The 22,823-nt window shown below is 48.0% G+C and overlaps 1 protein-coding gene across 2 annotated transcripts in view; it reads right to left on the bottom strand.

Annotated features, from left to right (window-relative positions):
- The window catches only part of fer1l4 (fer-1 like family member 4), a 229,219-nt gene that overhangs the window by 140,363 nt on the left and 66,033 nt on the right, over nt 1–22,823 (bottom strand). For both annotated transcript variants that reach the window (XM_070896525.1, XM_070896526.1), the window contains 3 exons: nt 20,903–21,086; nt 11,313–11,499; nt 6,292–6,662 (listed from right to left, as the gene is read on the bottom strand). In XM_070896525.1, the coding sequence (XP_070752626.1) occupies nt 6,292–6,662; nt 11,313–11,499; nt 20,903–21,086 (742 nt within the window). The remainder of the gene's footprint in view (nt 1–6,291; nt 6,663–11,312; nt 11,500–20,902; nt 21,087–22,823) is intronic.

The raw sequence follows: 22,823 nt of genomic DNA, 5'->3' as shown, positions 1-22,823 counted from the left end.
GGATAAATCCCGAGGACAGGTTGCACAGACTGCGTGTAGAAGATTAAGGGGGAATCTGATCGAGGTGTTTAAGATGATTAAAGGATTTGATCAGGTCGATCGAGAGAAACTGTTCCCTCTGGTGGGGGAGTCCAGAACAATGGGCAGAACCTTAACATTAGAGCCTGGCCGTTCAGGGTGATGTCAGGAGGCACTTCTTCACACAAAAGGCCGTGGGAATCTGGAACTCTCTCCCCCTGTTGAGGCCGGAGGTCAGTTGAAAATGTCAAAACTGAGATGGATAGGTTTTTGTTGGGTAAGGGTATTAAAGGTTACGGAACCAAGGCGGGTAGATGGAGTTGATACAGATCAGCCGTGATCTGATTGAATGGTGGAATAGGCTGGAAGGGGCTGAGTGGCCTCCTCTTCCTGTGTTCCTCACTAAACATAAATCATCAAAAGCATTTCCTTTCAGACAGGAGGTACCCGTGAAGAATGAGAAAGCCTCAGAAAAACAAAGCAATCAAATTGCTCATATGTTTTCAAACCAAGTAAATTGCTGAAAACACGTAGTAAATCAGCTGGACTTTCAGCTGCCTGAAATATATCTGTGACATTTACAACATAAGAAACATAGAACACAATAAATTAAACAATTCAGATTAAATGCTTCGTCTTACTCAGAGTGGTTTGCACAGTTTTGTAATCTGTCAAAAATATTAATGTGCAGGGGCCTACGTTTTTGTCAGAGCCTGGGGCTCAATTTGGGGACTTACCTGTAGCTTCAATTATTGAGCCAGGCTTTGCTTTATTACTGCTGGTTGGCTGCAGTCCAATTCCCTGTTGGCAAGTCCCTTTGCTCTTTATTTTCACCTCAAAATACAATGACAATTCCCTCCCTTCGGAATCTAGTAACAGCCACATTGTGGTGCTGGAAGGAAGGGGTAGTCCTGTGTAGGAGCTTTTCTGGGTTTTGAGCTCATTCTAAGGTAGGCCTGCTGTTGTTCAGATAAACATAGAAATTTACAGCGCAGAAGGAGACCATTCCGGCCCATCGTGTCCACGCCGGCCGACACAGAGCCACACGGCCCTCGGTCAACAGCCGAAGGTTACATATAAACTTATGAACAATGAACAATGGCGGACAGATAAAGAGCACCCAGCCCAACCAGTCCGCCTCACACAACTGCGACACCCCCTGCACCGAAACATTCTACACTCCACCCCAACCGGAGCCATGCGATCTCCTGGGAGAGACAAAAAAAGCAGATAAAAACCCAGGCCAATTACGGAAAAAAATCTGGGAAAATTCCTCGCCAACGCATCCAGGCGATCGAAACTAGTCCAGGAGATCATCCTAGCCATATTCAATTCCCTGCAGTACTTACTATCGTATCTGTGCCAGCCAACAAGAGATTATCCAGTCTAATCCCACTTACCAGCTCTAGGTTCATAACCCTGCAGCTTACGGCACTTTAAGTGCCCATCCAAGCACATTTTAAATGTGGTGAGGATTTCTGCATCCACCACCCTTCCAGGCAGTGAGTTCCAGATCCCCACAACCCTCTGCGTGAAGAAGCTTCCCCTCAAATCCCCTCTAAACCTTCCACCAACCATCTTAAAACTATGCCCTCTTGTAATTGATCCCATCACCAAGGGAAATATGCCCTTACTATCCGCTATATCCAGGCCCCTCAAAATGTTATACACCTCAATGAGGTCTCCCCTCAACCTCCTTTGTTCCAAGGAGAACAAACCCAGCCTATCCAATCTGTCCTCATAGCTAAGGTTCTCCATTCCAGACAGCATCCTAGTAAATCCCCTCTGCACCCTCTCCAGTGCAATCACGTCCTTCCTATAATACGGCGACCAGAACTGCACGCAGTATTCAACTGTGGCCTAACCAGAATATTATATAATTTAGGCATAACCTCCCTGTTCTTATATTCTATGCCTCGACCAATAAAGGTAAGCATTCCGTTTGCCTTCTTAACCACCTTATCCATCTGGCCTGCTACTTTCAGAGATCTGTGGACAAGCACTCCAAGGTCCCTTTGTTCATCTACACTTCTAAGTGCATACATTTAATGTGTATACCCTTTCCTCATTAGCCCTCCCAAAGTGCATTACCTCACACTTCTCCGGAATAAATTCCATTTGCCACTGCTCTGCCCACCTGACCAGTAGATTGATATCCTCCTGCAGCCCATGACTTTCCTCTTCATTATTAACCACACAGCCAATTTTAGTGCCATCTGCAAACTTTTTAATCATACCCCATATATTCAAATCTAGATAATTGATGTATATCACAAAAAGCAAGGGACCCCACTGGAAACATCCTTCCAGTCACAAGAACATTCATCAACCATTACCCTTTGCTTCCTACCTCTAAGCCAATTTTTGATCCAACTTGCCACTTTGCCCTGGATCCCATGAGCTTTTACCTTCATGACCAGTCTGTCATGTGGGACTTTTATCAAAATCTTTGCTAAAGTCCATATATACTACATTCTATGCAGTATCCTCATTAACCCTCCTGGTTATCTCCTCGAAAAATTCAATCAGGTTAGTCAAACACGATCTTCCCTTTAACAAATCCATGCAGACTGTCCCTAATTAATCCTTGCCTTTCAAGAATGTAGATTTATCCTGTCCTTCAGGATTTTTTCCAATAATTTTCCCACCACTGAGGTTAGGCTGACAGGCCTATAATTACTCGGCCTATACCTTTCTCCCTTAAACAAGGGTGTCACATTAACAATCCTCCAGTCCTCTGGCACCACGCCCAAATCCAAAGAGGACTTGAAAATGATGGTCAAAGCCTCTGCTATTTCCTCTCTTGCTTCGCTAAACAGCCTGGGATGCATTTCATCCGGGCCTGGGGACTTATCCACTTTCAAAGCTGCCAAACACCCCCCCAATACCTCCTCTCTCACTATGTTTATTTCGTCCAGAATATCACACTCCTCCTCGATAGCAGTATCTGCATTGCCCCTTTCCTTTGTGAAAACACATGCAAAGTATTCATTAAGAACCATACCCACATCTTCCACCTCCACACACAGATTAATCTCATTGGTCTCTAATAGGCCCCACCCTTTCCTGAGTTATCCTCTTGCTCTTAATATATTTATTGAACATCTTTGGGTTTTCCTTGATTTGACTTGCCAAGAATTTTTCATGCTCTCTCTCAGCAATCCTAATATCCTTTTTAATTTCACCTCTGAACTTCCTATATACCTCCAGAGATTCTACAGGATTTAGCCGTCGGTATATGACATAAGCGTCCCTTTTTTTCTTTATCCTCCCCTGTAAGTCCTTCGACATCTAGGGGGCTCTAGAATTGTTATTCCCTTTAAGGGCACATGTTTGGCCTGAGCCTTCTGGATCTCCTCCTTGAATGCCTCCCACTGTTCCGACACTGATTTACCCACAAGTAGCTGTTTCCAGTCCACTGTGGCCAAATCACTTCTCAACTTAGCAAAGTTAGCTTTTCCTCAATTTGGGACTTTTATTCCAGGTCTATCCTTGTCCTTATCCATAACTAACTTGAATCTGACTGAATTATGGTCACTGGTACCCAAGTGCTCTCCCACTAATACCCCTTCCACCTGCCCAGCTTCATTCCCCAAAACTAAATCCAGAACCGCCCCCTCTCGTGTTAGGCTTGTTACATACTGACTAAAAAAGTTCTCTTGAATGCAATTTAGGAATTCTGCACCCTCTACACCCTTCACACTATATTTGTCCCAATCAATATTAGGATAGTTGAAATCCCCTATTATTGCCCTATGGCTTTTGGACTTCACAGCAATTTGCCGACATATTTGCTCCTCTATCTCCCTCCCACTGTTTGGGGGGGTCTATAATACACGCCCAGCAGTGTGATCGCCCCTTTTTTATTTTTACCCCCTTCTCGGCCTTTTCTAAAAATCCTGTAACCAGGAATATTGAGCTGCCCGTCTTTCAGCCATGTCTCTGTAATGGCTATAATGTCATACTCCCAAGTATCCGCCTTATTCGCTATACTCCTTGCATTGAAGTATATACCATTTAGCACAGGAAGACCTCCTCGCTTACTACTTACTAACCCTTGTTTCCTCTGTCTTACAGATTCATTTTCTACACTCTTGCTTTGCAATTTCAGCTTTACTTCCTTCCCTATTGAATTTGTTCTCAGGTTCCCATCCCCCTGCCAAGCTAGTTTAAACTTTCCCCAACAGCACTGCTCCTGGTACACCATCCTATCGTCTGCATTGAACAAGGATTGGTCTCTTGGCTCGATGCTGATCAAGGAGTGAGAGATGTTCTGGACCATGAGGTTATAGATTGTTGCAGTGTACAATTCTGCAACTTCTGATGGCCCACAGCACCTCCTCGGTGCCCAGTTTAGGGCTGTTAGTTCTGTTCTTCGCCTATCCCACTTAGCCCGCTGGTAGTGACACACGACAATTCTGCCCACACTCTCGTCGACAGGTGAGGATGAAGTCAAGTAAGTTACTTTCTCGTGTTTGTTCCCTCACCACCTAATGCAGACCTAGTCTGGCAGCTGTGTCCTCCAAGACTTGTCTGACTCAGTCAATGGTGATGCCACCAAGCCATTCTTGGTGATGCCCATTGAGGTCCGTACCCAGAGTACATTTTGTGTCCTTGCTTCCCTGAAACCTTCCTCCAAGTGATGTTTAACATGGCGGAATACTGATTTGTCAATGAAGAGGGGGGCACTGGGTGACCATCAGCAGGAGGCTTCCCTGGCCTTCTTTGACCTGAAGCCAGAGACTTCATGGGGTCAATGGTAAAGACTCCCAGGACCCATCACTCTCACTCAACTGTACATCACTGCGCCCCACCTGGGACAAGATGGTGGTGATGGAGGAGCCTGAGATGTCGGCTGATGTCGATTATGTCAGGCTGTTGTTTGACTAGTCTGTGGGTGAGCTGGGCTGAGGTTGCCTTAGTCAACCTGATACCATTACGGAGTTGTCACTGTGATGTTATCCAATTTTCTTTAGCAATTGTTTACAAGTGGGTGCAGCCAGACTGGATGTCGACATAGGCTTCCTTCCCTGAAAGATATTAGTGAACCAGTTGGGTTTTTGGGAAGCTGCAGGGTCAGTATCTGGTGTCAATCCACGAATTATCAGATTCACGGACCTCAGTTTTCACAACTTGTTCTCATGATTTGAACGACCTCTGAACTGCTAGTCCAGGGTAATAAACACTGGGCTTTCTGGTTAATACTGCCTACCCTATCCTTCCTGAACATTTTATAACCAGCTATATTTCATTTCCAATCCTGACTCCGCCGTACCTCAGTTTCCATTTCTGTTATTATGAGTTTCTATTTTAATTAATGGGGTAATTTTAACCTAACCATTGGTGGAAAACCCACAGGATCAGACGCAATGTCCATTGGTGAATAATATCGGACCGGATGTAAAACCAGCACTGCACCCGATCATGTGAGTTTCCTATGCGGCGCGTTAGGTTAAAATGACCCCAATTAGTTTCTTATACTATGTGTATTATGTGTATTAATATCCACTGCTGTTGGAGAGCAAACTCCTTATTATTGAAAAGGGCTGAGTATTCTAACAGCCGGGGGAAGCATTATTAAGAGCAGTGAAGGCAACTGAATTTTGGGTTAAAAAATCTAAACCATGTAAAACCTTGAGATTACCGATGAAGAATGATGCACTCATCGTATTGAAAGAGCTGTTATACACTGCTCTCACACCCAGTGTTCCCTCCCAAAATCAGAACTTCAGACTCACCACAGGGACCAGCAGGGACCAGCAAGGAGAGCTGCGAGTTGCCCAATGTATACTGAAAGATCGTTACAGGTATCAGAAACTTTTGAGGGAGGATTAAGGAAGTTGGCATTTCCTTTAGAAAAAAGATGTTTTGGACGACCATGATGAATTTTTATGAAGGGATCTGACAAATTGACTATTGGTTCGGGAACACAAGTTGAAAAGTCAGGGGCTTGAATAAGAAGATAGCCAGAGCTTTACCAGTGAAAGAGTAAAGACGTGAAATAAGTTACCGGGGAAGGAACACAATGTAAATGGGTTGAAGAGGCAATTAGATGGGCTTCTGGAGGGAGCAAAGATTGAGGGACATTGCTAGTAGGTGGGCAGGTTGGTTATTTTATGGAAAAGAGACAAGCCTGATGGCCTAATGGGCTCCTCTGGGACACACAACAGGGACTGGCGAAAACAGGTCAATCAATACCAGCTAGGAATGGAAAACATTAACATACTTGCAACAGAAAAATATCACATCAGGTTTATTTTCCATTAAACTGACCTCTGGGACTGGATGGATTTCCTCAACATCTACGGCCACGGCATTGGGCTGTTCTTGGGGATTGGCACCATCGTCATCCTCGTTCTGGCCGCCGCTCTCCTCTTTAGCCTTAGATTTGGATTTAGATTTCTTGCTTTTTTTTTTCAGAGTGAGTTTGCTGAAGGCGCTCTTTACACTTTTGCTTTTTTTGCTTTGAATGGCTGAAATTGAGCTGAAAACATCAACTGTCACTGCTATAAGTACTCGGCCTCTGTAAGATATTCCCTCTCCCAGCCCCTCGTTCAGGTTCCTGTGAGCATCCCTCAGCACGGAGTTCTGAGGCGAGCCATAGAGGTGAACCCATGCTGGGCCAAAGGTTGGGTGGAATCCAGCTGAAAAATAAGACAAATGTAACCTGGGGAGAAGGCGGGTATCGGTGAAGAGTTGCACTTTGCGAAGAGTTGCACTGAGGATTTCTTTCCATTGAGAACTGGGATGAAGGCACAATCAAGGTTGAAAAGTGCAGGAGAGAATCACAGAATCATAGAAATTTACAGCACAGGAGGCCATTCGGCCCATTGTGTCCGCGCCGGCCGACCAAGAGCTATCCAGCCTAATCCCACTTTCCAGCTCTTGGTCCGTAGCCCTGTGGATTACGGCACTTTAAATGTACATCCAAGTATTGTTTAAATGTGGTGAGGGTTTCTGCCTCTACCACCCTTTCAGGCAGTGAGTTCCAGACCCCCACAACCCTCTGTGTAAAGAAATTTCCCCTCAAATCTCCTCTAAACCTCCCCACAATTACTTTAAATCTATGCACCTTAGTTGTTGACCCCTCTGCCAAGGGAAATCGGTCCTTCCAATCCACTCTTTCCAGGCCCCTCAGCATTTTATACACCTCAATCATGTTTCCCCTCAGCCTCCTCTGTTCAAAAGAAAATAGACCCAGCATCTCCAATCTTTCCTCATAGCCAAAATTCTCCAGTCCAGGCAACATTCTTGTAAATCTCCCCTGCACCCTCTCCAGTGCAATCATATCTTTCCTGTAATGTGGTGACCAGACCTGCACGCAGTACTCCAGCTGTGGCCAAACCTGTGTTTTAGAAGATGAGGAAAATCACGATGGTGGTTAGGTGATGTCGAGATTGTAGGGGACAGGAAGGCGTTCCACAGTTTGATGTCCTGGGAACAGAGTTAGGATCGGATATGGTGTGCTAGTCTTCTTTCCAATACGTAAGAACATAAGAATTAGGAGCAGGAGTCGGCTATTCGGCCCCTCGAGCCTGCTCCGCCATTCAATGAGATTACGGCTGATCTTCTACTTCAACCCCACTTTCCTGCACCATCCCCATATCCCGCGATTCCCTTAATATCCAAAAATCTATCGATCTCAGCCTTGAATATACTCAGCGACTGAGCCTTCACAACCCTCTGGGGCAGAGAATTCCAAAGATTCACCACCCTCAGAGTGAAGAACTTTCTCCTCATCTCAGTCCTAAATGGCTGACCCCTTATCCTGAGACTATGACCCCTGGTTCTAGACTCCCCAGCCCAGGGAAACATCCTCCCTGCATCTACCCTGTCAAGCCCTGTAAGAATTTAGTTTGTTCAATGAGATCACCTCTCATTCTTCTAAACTCTGGAGAATATCGGCCTAGTCTACTCAATCTCTCCTCATAGGACAATCCCCCCATCCCAGGAATCAGTTTGGTGAACCTTCGCTGCACTCCCTCTATGGCAAGTATATCTTTCCTTAGGTAAGGAGACCGACACTGTGCACAATACTCCAGGTGTGGTCTCACCAGGGCCCTATATAATTGCAGTAAGACGTCTTTACTCTTATATTCAAATCCTCTTGTAATAAATGCCAACATACCATTTGCTTTCTTAATTGCTTGCTGTACCTGCAAGTTTGCAGATGACACTAAGCTGGGTGGCGGTGTGAGCTGCGAGGAGGATGCGAAGAGGCTGCAGGGGGACTTGGACAGGTTAGGTGAGTGGGCAAATGCATGGCAGATGCAGTATAATGTGGATAAATGTGAAGTTATCCACTTTGGTGGCAAAAACACGAAGGCAGAATATTATCTGAATGGTGGCTGATTAAGAAAAGGGGAGGTGCAACGAGACCTGGGTGTCATGGTACATCAGTCATTGAAAGTTGGCATGCAGGTACAGCAGGCGGTGAAGAAGGCCTTCATCGCTAGAGGATTTGAGTATAGGAGCAGGGAGGTCGTACTGCAGTTGTACAGGGCCTTGGTGAGGCCTCACCTGGAATATTATGTTCAGTTTTGGTCTCCTAATCTGAGGAAGGACGTTCTTGCTATTGAGGGAGTGCAGCGAAGATTCACCAGACTGATTCCCGGGATGGCAGGACTGACATATGAGGAGAGACTGGATCGACTGGGCCTGTATTCACTGGAGTTTAGAAGAATGAGAGGAGATCTCATAGAAATATATAAAATTCTGACAGGACTGGACAGGTTAGATGAAGGAAGAATGTTCCTGATGTTGGGGAAGTCCAGAACCAGGGGACACAGTCTAAGGATAAGGGATAAGCCATTTAGGACTGAGATGAGGAGGAACTTCTTCACTCAGAGAGTTGTTAACCTGTGGAATTCACTGCCGCAGAGAGTTGTTGATGCCAGTTCATTGGATATGTTCAAGAGGGAGTTAGATATGGCCCTTACTTCTAAAGGGATCAAGGGGTATGGAGAGAAAGCAGGAAAGGGGTACTGAGGTGAATGATCAGCCATGATCTTATTGAATGGTGGTGCAGGTTCGAAGGGCCGAATGGCCTACTCCTGCACCTATTTTCTATGTTTCTATGTTAACTTTCAGTGATTCATGTACAAGGACCCAGGTCCCTCTGAACACCAACATTTCCCAATCTCTCACCATTTAAAAAATACTCTGCTTTTCTATTTTTCCTACCAAAGTGGATAACTTCACATTTCTCCACATTATGGGCCCGACTTTGGTGGATATACCACCCACTGCCGCCCGCAGAGAATTTTGTGGAAAAACAACTGACACACCGCCTGGCGCGACTTGTGACTGACACACCGCTGAGCGATATGTGCACCATCCGCCGACACTGAAGACCCGACATACTGCCGAAAACTCCAACACTGGTCACTCAGCTCTGACGTACCACCCTGAAGCATATCGTTCTGGAAAACGGGCTTTTATGCTGAGAAAGTGGGCGGTACTGGGCAGTGCGTTCATTTAGACATCAGAGCACTGCAGTTGTATTCACTGCAATAGGGAACAGAGAGAGAGGCAGCAGCATTTGGAGGAGAATACTGAGCTTCGAGTGCCTCACTGTTCCTTCCCACTGTATCTCCTTACTGGCACTCTCTGCGCATGCGCAGGTGATCCTTGACTCCCCAAATCGCGGCAAAATAAAAGTTTGGAGAGAAAAAAACATTTGCGCATGCGCAGTGCGCCGCTGTACTGTCAGTGAGGAGACACAGTGGGGCAATCAAAGTTCAGTGTTCTCCTCCAAATGCTGCTGCCTCTCTCTGCTGTTCCCCATTTTTCACACTTTCTCCCCATTTTTGAATAAACAAAATAATGTCCAGAATTCCTTCTTTCCCTCCACAAAGCCTTTTTTCCTTTAAAATTGACTTTTTTCCTGTGAATATAACTGCAGTGCTCTGCTCCAATGCTCATCTCCAAATGCTGCTGCGTCTCCCGATGTCCAAATAAACGCACTGCCCACTACACTCAGCATAAAAGCCCACTTTCCAGAATGGTATGCCCCTGTACCGTCGATCGAGGAACGCCTTTCCCTGCTCGACTCCATCCTGTGAGACTGCCCGCTGCGCAATGCTCACACGTCAGCAGGCCGATGAAAAGACGATGACCAAAGTTGAGGCCTTGCGTCTCGACGGTCTGCCGACGGTGAAAACCGATGGACCGCCGCGATACCACCGGGAACTCGGCGGACTATCGGTAAGCACCAAAGTTGGGCCCTATATTCCATTTGCCATGTTCTTGCCCACTCACTGAGTCTGTCTATATCCCCCTGAAGCCTCGGCATCCTCCTCACAACTTACCTTCCCACCTAGCTTTGTATAATCAGCAAACTTGGATATATTACATTTGGTTCCCTCATCCAAATCATTGATATAGATTGTGAATAGCTGGGGCCCAAGCTCCGATCCTTGCGGCAACCCACTAGTTACAGCCTGCTGACCCAAAAATGACCCATTTTTCTGTCCGTTAACCAATCCTCAATCCAGGCTGGTATATTGCCCCCAATCCCATGAGCCCTAATTTTGTTTAATAACCTCCTGTGTGGCACCTTATCAAATGTCTTCTGAAAATCCAAATACACCACATCCACTGGTTCCCCCTTATCTATTCCACTAGTTACAACCTCACAAAACCAACAGATTTATCAAACATGATTTCACTTTCATAAATCCGTGTTGACTCTGCCCAATCTTATTATTACTTTCTCAGTGTCCTGTTACCATTTGCTTAATAATAGATTCTAGTATTTTCCCTACTACTAATGTCAGTCAAGGGAAAATACAGTGAGGATGCAAGGAGAAAGGAGAGAGTGTAAAGTGGTGCATTTGGAGATTATGAAGAGGAACCTAGAAAGAACGTGAAAGGTCGGTTTAGAGTAATGACCACGGTTCAGGCCATTGTAACCTAACTCACCGGGTGGGTAACTGGCAGGATTAGATCAGCTGTCCCTTTCATGTCCCCTGTTTATTACCCCGCCCAATTACTGTCCGTTGATGTTAATGGCGGCTGATCTGATCGCAATAGTTTCCTGCTGGACGAGTTAGGTTAAAATGACCCCCAGTATTATTAATAAAATAGAAAACAACAGTAAAAGCTGCAACAAACTGCGAGGTTGGAGGCTAGGGAAGAGCGCAGAGCTTTGCTTCCATCCTCTCTAGAAATACAGAGAAGCTCACCATCCCGATTTCCCCATTTTCACAACCAGATGAGGGTGCACTGAGAAAAAGAAATGGATTTGGAAAAATGGAGGGTAGAGGGGAGAATAAAACCCGCCTTGAACTCACCATTAACCCCAGCATCGGATATCTGCTGCATATTGATGAAGTGAGTTGCTATAGCAACATCATTGATGTTAGCATCATCAATAACTTGAAGTTTGATACGTCGAGCAAGTGGGGGAAACATTTCGATGAAAGTGATTTGTTCGTTCCAGACCGGTTTCGTGGTGTTGCTTTCCACCGACGTCTCTCCCTGTTAATGAAAGGAAACGGTTCCTTACGACAGGACCCATGTCACTTTATCTAACGAATTTCCTACAGAACAGACGGTGGTGAACCTGTCACAGGGCTGAGTGACTGAAAGCACTGCACACTGACCGAGGCAGACTAGACATGATCTGTACTCAGTGAGCTGATTGGGAACAGCAGGTGGCTGATGCACTTCGGTTCAGCACATCTCAGCTAGACAGAATTTAAAAATATATCAGCCAGGGGTCATCAGCCAGTGGTCATGTTCCTGATTTCCGTCCAGTGACCCCTGCTGAATGATGGCCGTGCTGGACAGGGTCAAGCTTGGCTGTGAATCCTCTACATTTGGACAGTGTACACTATCTAGGCTCCTGTACGAATAGGCACTTGGGCCCCAGACCAAGCAGCCATACCGAGTAAACTCCGCACTTTCAGGAGTGGAAGAAAAAACAGAGAAAGCTACATGATCAAAACACATGAAAAAATTAAAAACTACAAAATGAGGAAAAGCCTGTGGGGGAGAAATTCGGTAAGCTAGAAATAAGGCGCAAACAAATCTTAACAACTTCTAAATTGGGCTTTAGCGCCCCAGAAAGAAAGGGGGCAGTAAATCAAGCACTAATCACCTCAGTGGTTGCTGCAGGGGCGTTAATACCAGAGCACTACCCAGTTTCAGATCACTTGTATTCAACAATCATCCTTCAATCCTGCACACTGGCTCAGTCCAGCTCTTAAAGGGAAGGTTATATCAAGCTGCAGCTGCTCATTTTCAGGAGAGCTGAGAGCAAGTGGAGGAACCTTTAGGGGTGGCTGCTGCTAATCCAGCTGGAAGGGAGAGAGCCCATCATTTTAATGACGTGGCATTGGGGGCAGTGGAGAGAAGGAGGGATGTACTCTTCCTGCAACTGGAAGGGGAGCCATTGCCACAGGTCTTCAGGACCATATGGCAGAGGAAGTCTCGGCCAGCACTGTAGTGCAAATAACCCTCACACAGTGCCTGAAGAAATTCAATGACCTCAGTCGGGTGGTGAAGGTGAGTAGATGCTAACATCCTACATACCAGCCTCTGAACTTCTGTCTGTGCACACTGAGCAAACCACCCCTCCCGCACCAAACATGTGCAGCTACTCAAACATATATTCTCAACTCGCTCCTTGCCTACATTCACAGCTATTCAACAACAGCAGGCATATCTCCCACACACATAGCAGGACTCTTACTTACACAAATTCCGTTCTTTTGCAGGCCAAGATAGCACAAAATGGGAGGGAGCAACAGAGGACAGGCGGGTGTGACCCTCAGCTCCAGCAGCTGTCCGACCTGGAGGAGCGAGTGCTGCGGCTCATTGGGCCGCAGGTGGTGGACGCCGCGGCCGCCGGCAACGCCGATCCCGTTGGGGGCATCGGTATCTTATCCCCTCTCCTTTTCTCATCCCACTTCCCCCTCACACCAGAAGGCTTTATCACTTTCCAGCTCCTGATACTGTCTGCCTTCCTTGCTCCATTCCTGCCCTCACCTTAACCTGAGTCATGTGCCATTTATGCTTCAGATAATCAATAAGTAGATGAGCGGCCTGTCCCTGAGCGCCCCATGACACTGACGAGGGAGAAGTGGAGGAGGACCCAAGCACCGCGTCACTGCATCTCTGCCCCGCAGGCACCAGCGTAGAGAATGGCTCTACACGGTCATTAGAGGTTAGCTTAGAAGAAGAGTCTGCACTGGGTGATACACCAGGGCCTAGTGGGCTGCAGCAAGGCCAAGGGGAAAGGGTAGTTCAGGAGCCAGCTCCCCAGAAGGCGAATTCGCAGGTGAGTTCTGCTGCCCAGGACTCAGATGAGGATCTCGATGGGGAAGAGTTTAGAAAGGTGATGTCCATGGACTCCGACATGATAGGTGCAATGGCAAGGGTGCCCAAGATCCTCTCGGCAATGGTAAGGAGCATGGAGGAGCCTGCCTCCAACATTGCACACACCATGGATCCCATCATTTCCAGTCTGCAGGTGATGGTGGACTCCGAGAGACACCATGTGAATCTAGACCTCATGACACGTGTCATGGGCGATGTGGCAGCTTCCACTACAGCACAGGCGGAAGCAACGCAACGTCTTAGTGCTGTAATGCAGTCAATGGTTGGTGGCATCAACTCTCCGAGTGCTTTCATGCAGTCTCAGCTGGATGCCATGCGAGCTCTGACTGCTGCTATCGCAGTGTGCTCCATTACAGTCGACCAGGGATCTGACGGGGTCGCAGCAGGCCACCAATCTGTGCTCCAATAGATTGGTGGGGATGCTGGGGTGCTGCCCCAGGGCAGTGGTAGTGAGTCACTGGAGCAGGAACCTGCTGTACTCTCTCAGGATGACAGCATTCCTGAGCCCACCACTGCCACTCCACTTGTTGTTGCCTGTCACCACCCAGCCTAAGTGTACCACCGGGTCTTCCAGGCCCACAGCTGGTCGAGGGCATCCTGCAAGACCACCTGTCGTCTCTGGCCCTGACACTGAGCAGCCTTCCACCAGTCGTGCTGCAGCCACAGGGGACACATTGCGAAGGAGCTCTAGGATCGGTAAAGCCAGTGTTAAGAGGGGATATAAGGTATTGCACAAGGGTGATTCTTAAACGTAACTGTTGTTTATAATTGTGGTGAATGTTATGAGATAATTTTAAAAAATTCATTCATGGGATGTGGGCATCGCTGGCAAGGCCGGCATTTATTGCCCATCCCTAATTGCCCCGTGAGAAGGTGGTGGTGAGCCGCCTTCTTGAACCGCTGCAGTCCGTGTGGTGAAGGTGCTCCCACAGTGCTGTTAGGGAGGGAGTTCCAGGATTGTGACCCAGTGACGATGAAGGAACGGCCGATATATTTCCAAGTGAGGATGGTGTGTGACTGGGAGGGGAACGTGGAGGTGGTGGTGTTCCCATGCACCTGCTGCCCTTGTCCATCTAGGGGGTAGAGGTCACGGGTTTGGGAGGTGCTGCCGAAGAAGCCTTGGCAAGTTGCTGCAGTGCATCTTGTAGATGGTGCACACTGCAGCCACGGTGCGCCGGTGGTGGAGGGAGTGAATGTTGAAGGTGGGGGATGGGGTGTTGATCAAGCGGCTGCTTTGTCCTGGATGGTGTCGAGCTTCTTGAGTGTTGTTGGAGCTGCACTCATCCAGGCAAGTGGAGAGTATTCCATCGCACTCCTGACTTGTGCCTTGTAGATGGTGGAAAGGCTTTGGTGAGTCAGGAGGTGAGACACTCGCTGCAGAATACCCAGCCTCTGACCTGCTCTTGTAGCCACAGTATTTATGTGGCTGGTCCAGTTAAATTTCTGGTCAATGGTGACCCCCAGGATGTTGATGATGGGAGATTCGGCGATGGTAATGCCATTGAATGTCAAGGGGCGGTGGTTAGACTCTCGCTTGTTGTAGATAGTCATTGCCTGGCACTGTATGTGGCGTGACTGTTACTTGCCACTTATCAGCCCAAGCCTGAATGTCGTCCAGGTCTTGCTGCATGTGGGCATGGACTGCTCCATTGTCCGAGGTGTTACGAATGACACTGAACACTGTGCAGTCATTAGCGAACATCCCCACTTCTGACCTTATGATGCAGGGAAGGTCATTGATGAAGCAGCTGAAGATGGTTGGGCCCAGCACACAGCCCTGAGGAACTCCTGCAGCGATGTCCTGGAGCTGGGATGATTGATCTCCAACAACCACAACCATCTTCCTTTGTATGATTCCAGCCAGCGGAGAGTTTCCCCCGATTCATATTGTCTTCAGTTTTACTACAACAACAACTACTTGTATTTATATAGCGCCTTTAACATAGTGAAACGTCCCAAGGTGCTTCACAGGAGTATTATGAGATAAAGCTCCATGATGCCACATTCGGTCAAATGCTGCCTTGATGTCAAGGGCCGTCACTCTCACCTCATCTCTGCAATTCAGCTCTTTTGTCCATGTTTGGACCGAGGCTGTACCGAGGCCTGGAGCCAAGTGGTCCGGGTGGAACCCAAACTGGGCATCGGTGAGGAGGTTATTGGTGAGTAAGTGCCACCTGATAGCACTGCCGACGGCACCTTCCATCACTTTGCTGATGAATGAGAGTAGACTGATGGGGCGGTAATTGGCCCGATTGGATTTGTCCTGCTTTTTGTGGACAGGACATACCTGGTCAGTTTTCCACATTGTCGGATAGATGCCAGTGTTGTAGCTGGAATGTTGCATATTTGGTGCTGCCTCTCATTTCAGTTTCGGGGATGTGGTATGGAAAGGGAAGTTGATGTGCTAATGGGAACGTGACGAGCAACCGGGAAGTGGGCTGGAATTCATTAAAACCAAAGTCTGATGAGGTGGTCACCCCTTCACAATGACAATCGAATGGCTGCTTCCTCCGTCGCTGCTGTTACTGGCCCTGCACCTCCTCGTCCTTCTCCCCCTCGTCCTCCTGCACCTCCTCCCCCTCGTCCTCCCCCTCCTTGTCCTCCCCCTCGTCCTCCTGCACCTCCTCCCCCTCGTCCTCCCCCTCCTCGTCCTCCTCCTCGTCCTCCCCCTCCTTGTCCTCCCCCTCCCCCTCCTGCACCTCCTCCTCCTGCACCTCCTCCCCCTCCCCCTCCTGCACCTCCTCCTCCTGCACCTCCTCCCCCTCGTCCTCCCCCTCCTCGTCCTCCTCCCCCTCGTCCTCCCCCTCCTCGTCCTCCCCCTCCTGCACCTTCTCCCCCTCCTCCTCCTCATCCTCCCACTCCTCCCCCTCCCCCTCCTCATCCTCCCCCTCCTTCACCTCCTCCCCCTGCACCTCCTCGTCCTCCTCCACCACCTCCTCCTGCACGTCCCCCTCCCCCCCCTCCTCCTCCTTAACCTCCTCCTCCCCCTCCCCCTCTCCTGAGGCGGTGGAGCTATGCCTGGTGGTAATGACTGTGCCCTCATGATGGCCAAGTTGTGCAGCATGCAGCAGGTGACCACGAAAAGAGATACCTGCTCAGCCGAGTACTGGAGGACTCCTCCTGAGCAGTCAAGGCAGCGGAACCGTTGCTTCAGTAGGCCGATGGTCTGCTCAATGATGTTCCTGGTGTCAGCAGGACTCATTCTCTGAGTGCTGGGCAGGAGTACTGGGGTTGCGGGGGGAGCCATGAGCCAGGTGGAGAGCGGATATCCCTCATCTGCGAGCAGCCACCCTCGAGCTTGATGTCGAGCACAGCGGTCTGGCACAGGATGAATGTATCATGGCTGCTGCCAGGATAGCGGGCATTGACGGTGAGGATTCGCTGTGTGTGGTCACACACCAACTGCACAGTGAGTGGCAGCCTTTGCGGTTACTGAATATCTCAGGATTGTTATGCGGTGTCTGCAAAACGATGTGGGTGCAGTCACTGGCGCCCTACACCATGGGGAAGCCCGCTCTCATGGCAAAACCACATGGGGAAGGAAATGTTGTCCCTTCACCTTTTGTACAGAGCATCTGTGACCTCGCCATTGGAGCAATGGACGGCAAACTGGGAGATGTTGGAGATGTCTCCTGTTGCACACTGGAAGGATCCCCTGGTGTAGAAACTGAGCGCGATGGCGACCTTGACTGACACTGGGAGAACTGTCCTCACTCTGGTCTGAGGCTCGAGGTCTGGCTGCAAGAGATGGCAGAGCTCGGTCACCACGTCGTGCTGAAGCGCAGCCTTCGAACACACTGCTCTTCAGTGACATTGATGTAGGAGAACTGCTGCCGGAATACCCTGAGAGGGTGAGGTCTCCTGTTGACAGCCCTGCTGGCCCTGCTCCCTCTGGCCACACTCTGTCTTTCACTCTACCTAAGTTGCCTCCAACGGTGATGTCAGAGCGAGAGGTTCAGTGCCAACACAACCCCCATGAAACGATATAAATGTTGGAATTTCAAATCGGCCTTCAATGAAAGTCATGAATCTTTAACTGGAAATCGGAAAAATCTGTCCAAACACCTGTCTGCCGATGTGGAAGTAAGCAGCAAACATTATTGCCCGACTAAGAATGTACCCGATGCTGGTGCCTTTAAATAGCACCCCTCCAGCCTGAAACACGTCAGCTGAAGCTGTGTTTGTCAGCACCAGGCTGTAAAACAGGGGCCGAGGGCAGATTTATCTTCCATAGCGGTAATGAGGCGCTGTGCACGGCGATGATGCCAGTGTCGCCGGGTGCCATCGATCGGGGGCTACGGCGTTAGCGCCCTCTCAAAACCCCTGGCCAATTTAGCGGTTTGCTGCTCTCACCAAACCCAGGTGAAAACTCGGGTGTCCCGTCAGCGGCTCCTGGCAGGCACAAAGTAATATAAAAACGATCCAACTATATTAATGTGATAATTATTATTTAGTAAATTACTGGTTCAATGGTTCAATAATCAATGCCTCATGAATATTAAGTGAATGCATGAAGGGGCCATCTCTGCCCCCAACCTCCCCACTGGATAATCGAGAATCGGGAAAATGGGGATTCTCCGATGAGTATGACACTGTGGGGCAGGGAATGAGACACACGCAGTATAAACAACAAGAAGAATTGCACTTGGGCACAGGAGGCCATTCGGTCCATCCTGCCAGCTCTGACAGTGCGATCCAATTAGTCCCACTCCATTACTCAATCCCGATAGCCCTGATAATTTCCCCTTTTATTACAATTTATGAAAATTACAATTGAATTTGCTTCCATCACCTAGTCAGGCAATGCAAACGTTCTCCTCATCCACCCCGCCCCCCGGTTCCTTTGCCAATCTGTGTCCTCTGGTTACTGAGCCTCCTGCCCCCGCAAACAGTTCCTCTTTATTTACTCATTATTTTGAACACCTCAATGAAATCTCCCCATAATTTTCGTTGCTCGGAGAACAATCCCAGTCTCTTCACATACCTGGAGACCTTTATGTGAGAGGTATCAAGATTAACACAAAATGTTTTTAGTTATATTAGAAGAAAAAGTATAGCCAAGGCTACTGTGGCTCCTTTATAAACAGATGCGGGCAATATCGAAAATGAAAAGAAGGAAATAGAAGACTTGTTAAATAATTACTTTGTGTCAGTCTTCACATAATATACCAGATATTCCAGGGAAACTAATAATGAGTCAAGGACTGGAACTCACTAAAGTTAACGTAAGCAAGAAAACAGGATTAGAAAAGATGGCACTAAAGGCGGATAAACCCCCAGGACCTGATGGTTTCCACCCCAGGGTTTTAAAAGGGACTTGCTGAGGAAATTGCAGATGCTTTAGCCATAATCTTACAAAGCTGTTTCAGTTCAGGAATTGTCCCTTTAGATTGGAAAATTGCAAATATAACTCCATTCTGCATAATGCAGGCCTAACCAACACACAACATACGTACCATTTACATGGAACAATACTGAAAGTATTGGGAGAGAAAAGGATCCATGTGTTTGATGTTGTATTAATGGAACCATTCAGTACGTCAAAGAACACCATTCTGTCGGTATATCGGTCCATGGTTAGGGAGCCCCTATTTTGGTTCCCTCTCATAGTGGATGATATACTGACATTAAAAAAGGTTCAGAGGAGAGCCATAGGAATGATTCCGAGCTTAAAGAACCTTAGTTACTCAGACGGGCTGAATGAGATGGGTCTATTTACTTTAGAGCAGTGTAGACTTGGAGGCAACCTGATAGGAGGTGTATCGAATAATGACCTATTGATAGATTATTTCAGTCTGACAGATTGGATGGAACAAGGGACATTCATTAAAACGATGCAAGAGTAGGAATATACTGAATGTTAAGCGGTTCTTCTCTTCCCAGGGAGCAGTGAACATTTGGGACAGTATTATAGTATTAGGCAGTCACTTCCACACCAGAAAGGGATGAGTTCACAGGTGTTTCCCGAGCTACATCCTGAAGGGTGGTAGGTGCCTGTGCGTGGATTTTTTTAATGTGGAGTGGCCGTTGCAAAGCAGCCACCACACGGGCTTGACTGAGCTAGGTCTTGGTCCAATGGCAAGGGTTGACTAAACTCTGCTGCACGGACCTGGTGCGCACACATATTCCTACTGTCCATAGATCGCAGTGTTGGCTGGCCGTGCTGCACCTTCCCTGGGCCCCGACCCTGACCCCGCTGTTATACGCTGCACCATTCCTGGGCCTCTGCCTCGCTGCTGGGCTCCGCGGCTCTGCTGCTCCTGGGCCACGCCCCACCGCTCCAAAGTAAACCTTAGGAATATGTTGCCGGCTGGTGTGACTGACTCTCTGCACACTTTCAAAAGGGAGCTGGACCGGTTCTTGGCTGGGGCAGAGATCACATTTTATTATCACAGACAGTCCCTCGGTTGAGGATAACTTGCTTCCACACCAGAAATGAGTTCTCAGGTGACTGAAGAGACCAATGCGGGATCTACAGTATCATAGGTGGGGCAGACGGTGGTTGGAGGGACGGGTGGGTGGGGAGTCTGGGTTGCCGCATGGTTTCAGCTTGCTCTCTGCGAAGACACTCGAGGTGTTCAGCGCTTTCCCGGATGCTTTTCCTCCCCTTAGGGCAGTCTTGGGCCAGGGATTCCCAGGTGTCGGTGAGGATGTTACTTTTTTTCAAGGAGGCTTTGAGGGTGTCCTTGAAATGTTTCCTCTGCCCACCTGGGGCGCGCTTGCCATGTCGGAGTTCGGAGTAGGGCGCTTGTTTTGGGAGCCTCGTGTCAGGCATGTGGGCCGTCGAACGTGCTCAGTGCTTCAATACTGGGGATGTTGGCCTGAGCGAGGACAGGATGTTGGTCTGAGCGAGGACAGGATGTTGGTCTGAGCGAGGACAGGATGTTGGCCTGAGCGAAGACAGGATGTTGGCCTGAGCGAGGACAGGATGTTGGTCTGAGCGAGGACAGGATGTTGGTCTGAGCGAGGACAGGATGTTGGCCTGAGCGAGGACAGGATGTTGGCCTGAGCGAGGACAGGATGTTGGTCTGAGCGAGGACAGGATGTTGGTCTGAGCGAGGACAGGATGTTGGCCTGAGCGAGGACAGGATGTTGGCCTGAGCGAGGACAGGATGTTGGTCTGAGCGAGGACAGGATGTTGGCCTGAGCGAGGACAGGATGTTGGCCTGAGCGCCTATCCTCTCAATTTTGTAAAAGGCAGGTGATTTAGGAGTTAATATGCACATGATCTTTGTGGTCTCCTGGACTAGTTTTGACTGGGTCGGAGAGGAATATTCCAGATTTTTCCCCCTTTTTGCCCTGGATTTCTTTTTCCTGTTTTGTCCCAGGAGATGACAGGGCTGCTGGGAGTAGGAAGGGTCTAGTCGTATGTTCCATCGACAAGATGGTCTTTTCCTACCCTTAATGTTTGTATGTTCATATCTTATAACAACATGGCAAGTAATCAGGAAAGCAGATAATAGGGCCGCAGATAACATAGGTTCCACTCTAACAAACTAACATTCTCATTTTTACAGTAAGAATGTATTTGTTTCTTTACCTGCTGTCCTGCAAAGGTGACTTGGATGTAAGGATCAATGAAAACTTTGTCCTCTCCTAGAATTTTTGAAAAACTCCCCATGATCCCCGAGTTCATGCTGGGGAGGTCCTCTGCCTTATAAATCTTGATGTAGAATTTTGCCCAGGGTCTCTCAGCTGGCACTCGTTTTGGAAGCAGGAGATTCCTACAACAAACAATATTGTTCTTTTTTAGTGAGAATACAAGATACAAAGTTCGGGACGATCATGCATGAACCTACCATTTCTGACAAGAATAGGAAACTAACCAAGCAATGGCGACTGGTTTTAATGCTTGAATGAGGAAGGAACACTCCAGGGAATAAAGAGTTCCAAAAGTTTGAGGTCTTGGGAAGAATGAGTTAAAGTAAGGGAGAGTGCATTGAGTCTTCATTGAAGTGGGGGCAGTGAGGATGAAGAATGTACTTATAATTTAAGAAACACTGAAGAAGAAAGTTCAAGTCAGAGAAACTCCTCCATAAATATAGCAACAAACACATAGTCTGCGGTCAATCATACAGTCTTCCTGCTCCACCCCCCTCACCCCACTATTGGCAAAGCTTACAGCCACTTGGCCTATTCTCCAGAACTCTAGTTTTGTGGTCTAATATTGCGGTCTCGTGTTGCGGTCTCGTATTAGAAACATAGAAACATAGAAAATAGGTACAGGAGTAGGCCATTCGGCCCTTCGAGCCTGCACCGCCATTCAATGAGTTCATGGCTGAACATGCAACTTCAGTACCCCATTCCTGCTTTCACGCCACACCCCTTGATCCCCCTAGTAGTAAGGACTTCATCTAACTCCTTTTTGAATATATTTAGTGAATTGTGGTAGAGAATTCCACAGGTTCACCACTCTCTGGGTGAAGAAGTTTCTCCTCATCTCGGTCCTAAATGGCTTACCCCTTATCCTTAGACTGTGACCCCTGGTTCTGGACTTCCCCAATATTGGGAACATTCTTCCTGCATCTAACCTGTCCAGTCCCGTTAGAATTTTAAACGTTTCTACGAGATTCCCTCTCATTCTTCTGAACTCCAGTGAATACAAGCCCAGTTGATCCAGTCTTTCTTGATAGGTCAGTCCCGCCATCCCGGGAATCAGTCTGGTGAACCTTCGCTGCACTCCCTCAATAGCAAGAATGTCTTTCCTCAAGTTAGGAGACCAAAACTGTAAACAATACTCCAGGTGTGGCCTCACCAAGGCCCTGTACAACTGTAGTAACACCTCCCTGCCCATGTACTCAAATCCCCTCGCTATGAAGGCCAACATGCCATTTGCTTTCTTAACCGCCTGCTGTACCTGCATGCCAACCTTCAATGACTGATGTACCATGACACCCAGGTCTCGTTGCACCTCCCCTTTCCCTAATCTGTCACCATTCAGACAGGGTAGATGCAGGGAGGATGTTTCCCCTGGCTGCGGAGTCTAGAACCAGGGTTCATAGACTGAGAATAAGGGGTCGGCCATTTAGGACTGAAATGAGGAGACATTTTTTCACTCAAAGGGTTGTGAATCTTTGGAATTCTCCACCTCAGAAGGCTGTGGAAGCTCAGCCATTGAGTATATTCAAGACAGAAATCAATGTATTTTTGGATATTATGGGAATCAAGGGATATGGGGACAGTGCAGGAAAGGTTGAGTTGAGGTAGAAGATCTGCCTCAAGTGGACTGGTTAAAGTGGACTGGGAAAATAGATTAAAGTATGGGACGGTTTGTGAGCAGTGGCAGACATTTAAGGAGATATTTCATAACTGGCAACAAAAATATATCCCAATGAGAAGGAAAGACAGTAAGAGAAGGGATAACCATCCGTGGCTAACTAAGGAAATAAGGGAGGGTATCAAATTGAAAACAAGGGCATACAATGTGGCCAAGACTAGTGGGAGGCCAGAGGATTGGGAAA

This window comes from Pristiophorus japonicus, chromosome 12 (assembly GCF_044704955.1).
Source record: "Pristiophorus japonicus isolate sPriJap1 chromosome 12, sPriJap1.hap1, whole genome shotgun sequence".
In the NCBI taxonomy this organism is placed as follows: Eukaryota; Metazoa; Chordata; class Chondrichthyes; family Pristiophoridae; genus Pristiophorus; species Pristiophorus japonicus.
Note: the sequence above shows the minus strand (reverse complement) of the source record. Positions and strands in the feature narration are given on the sequence as shown.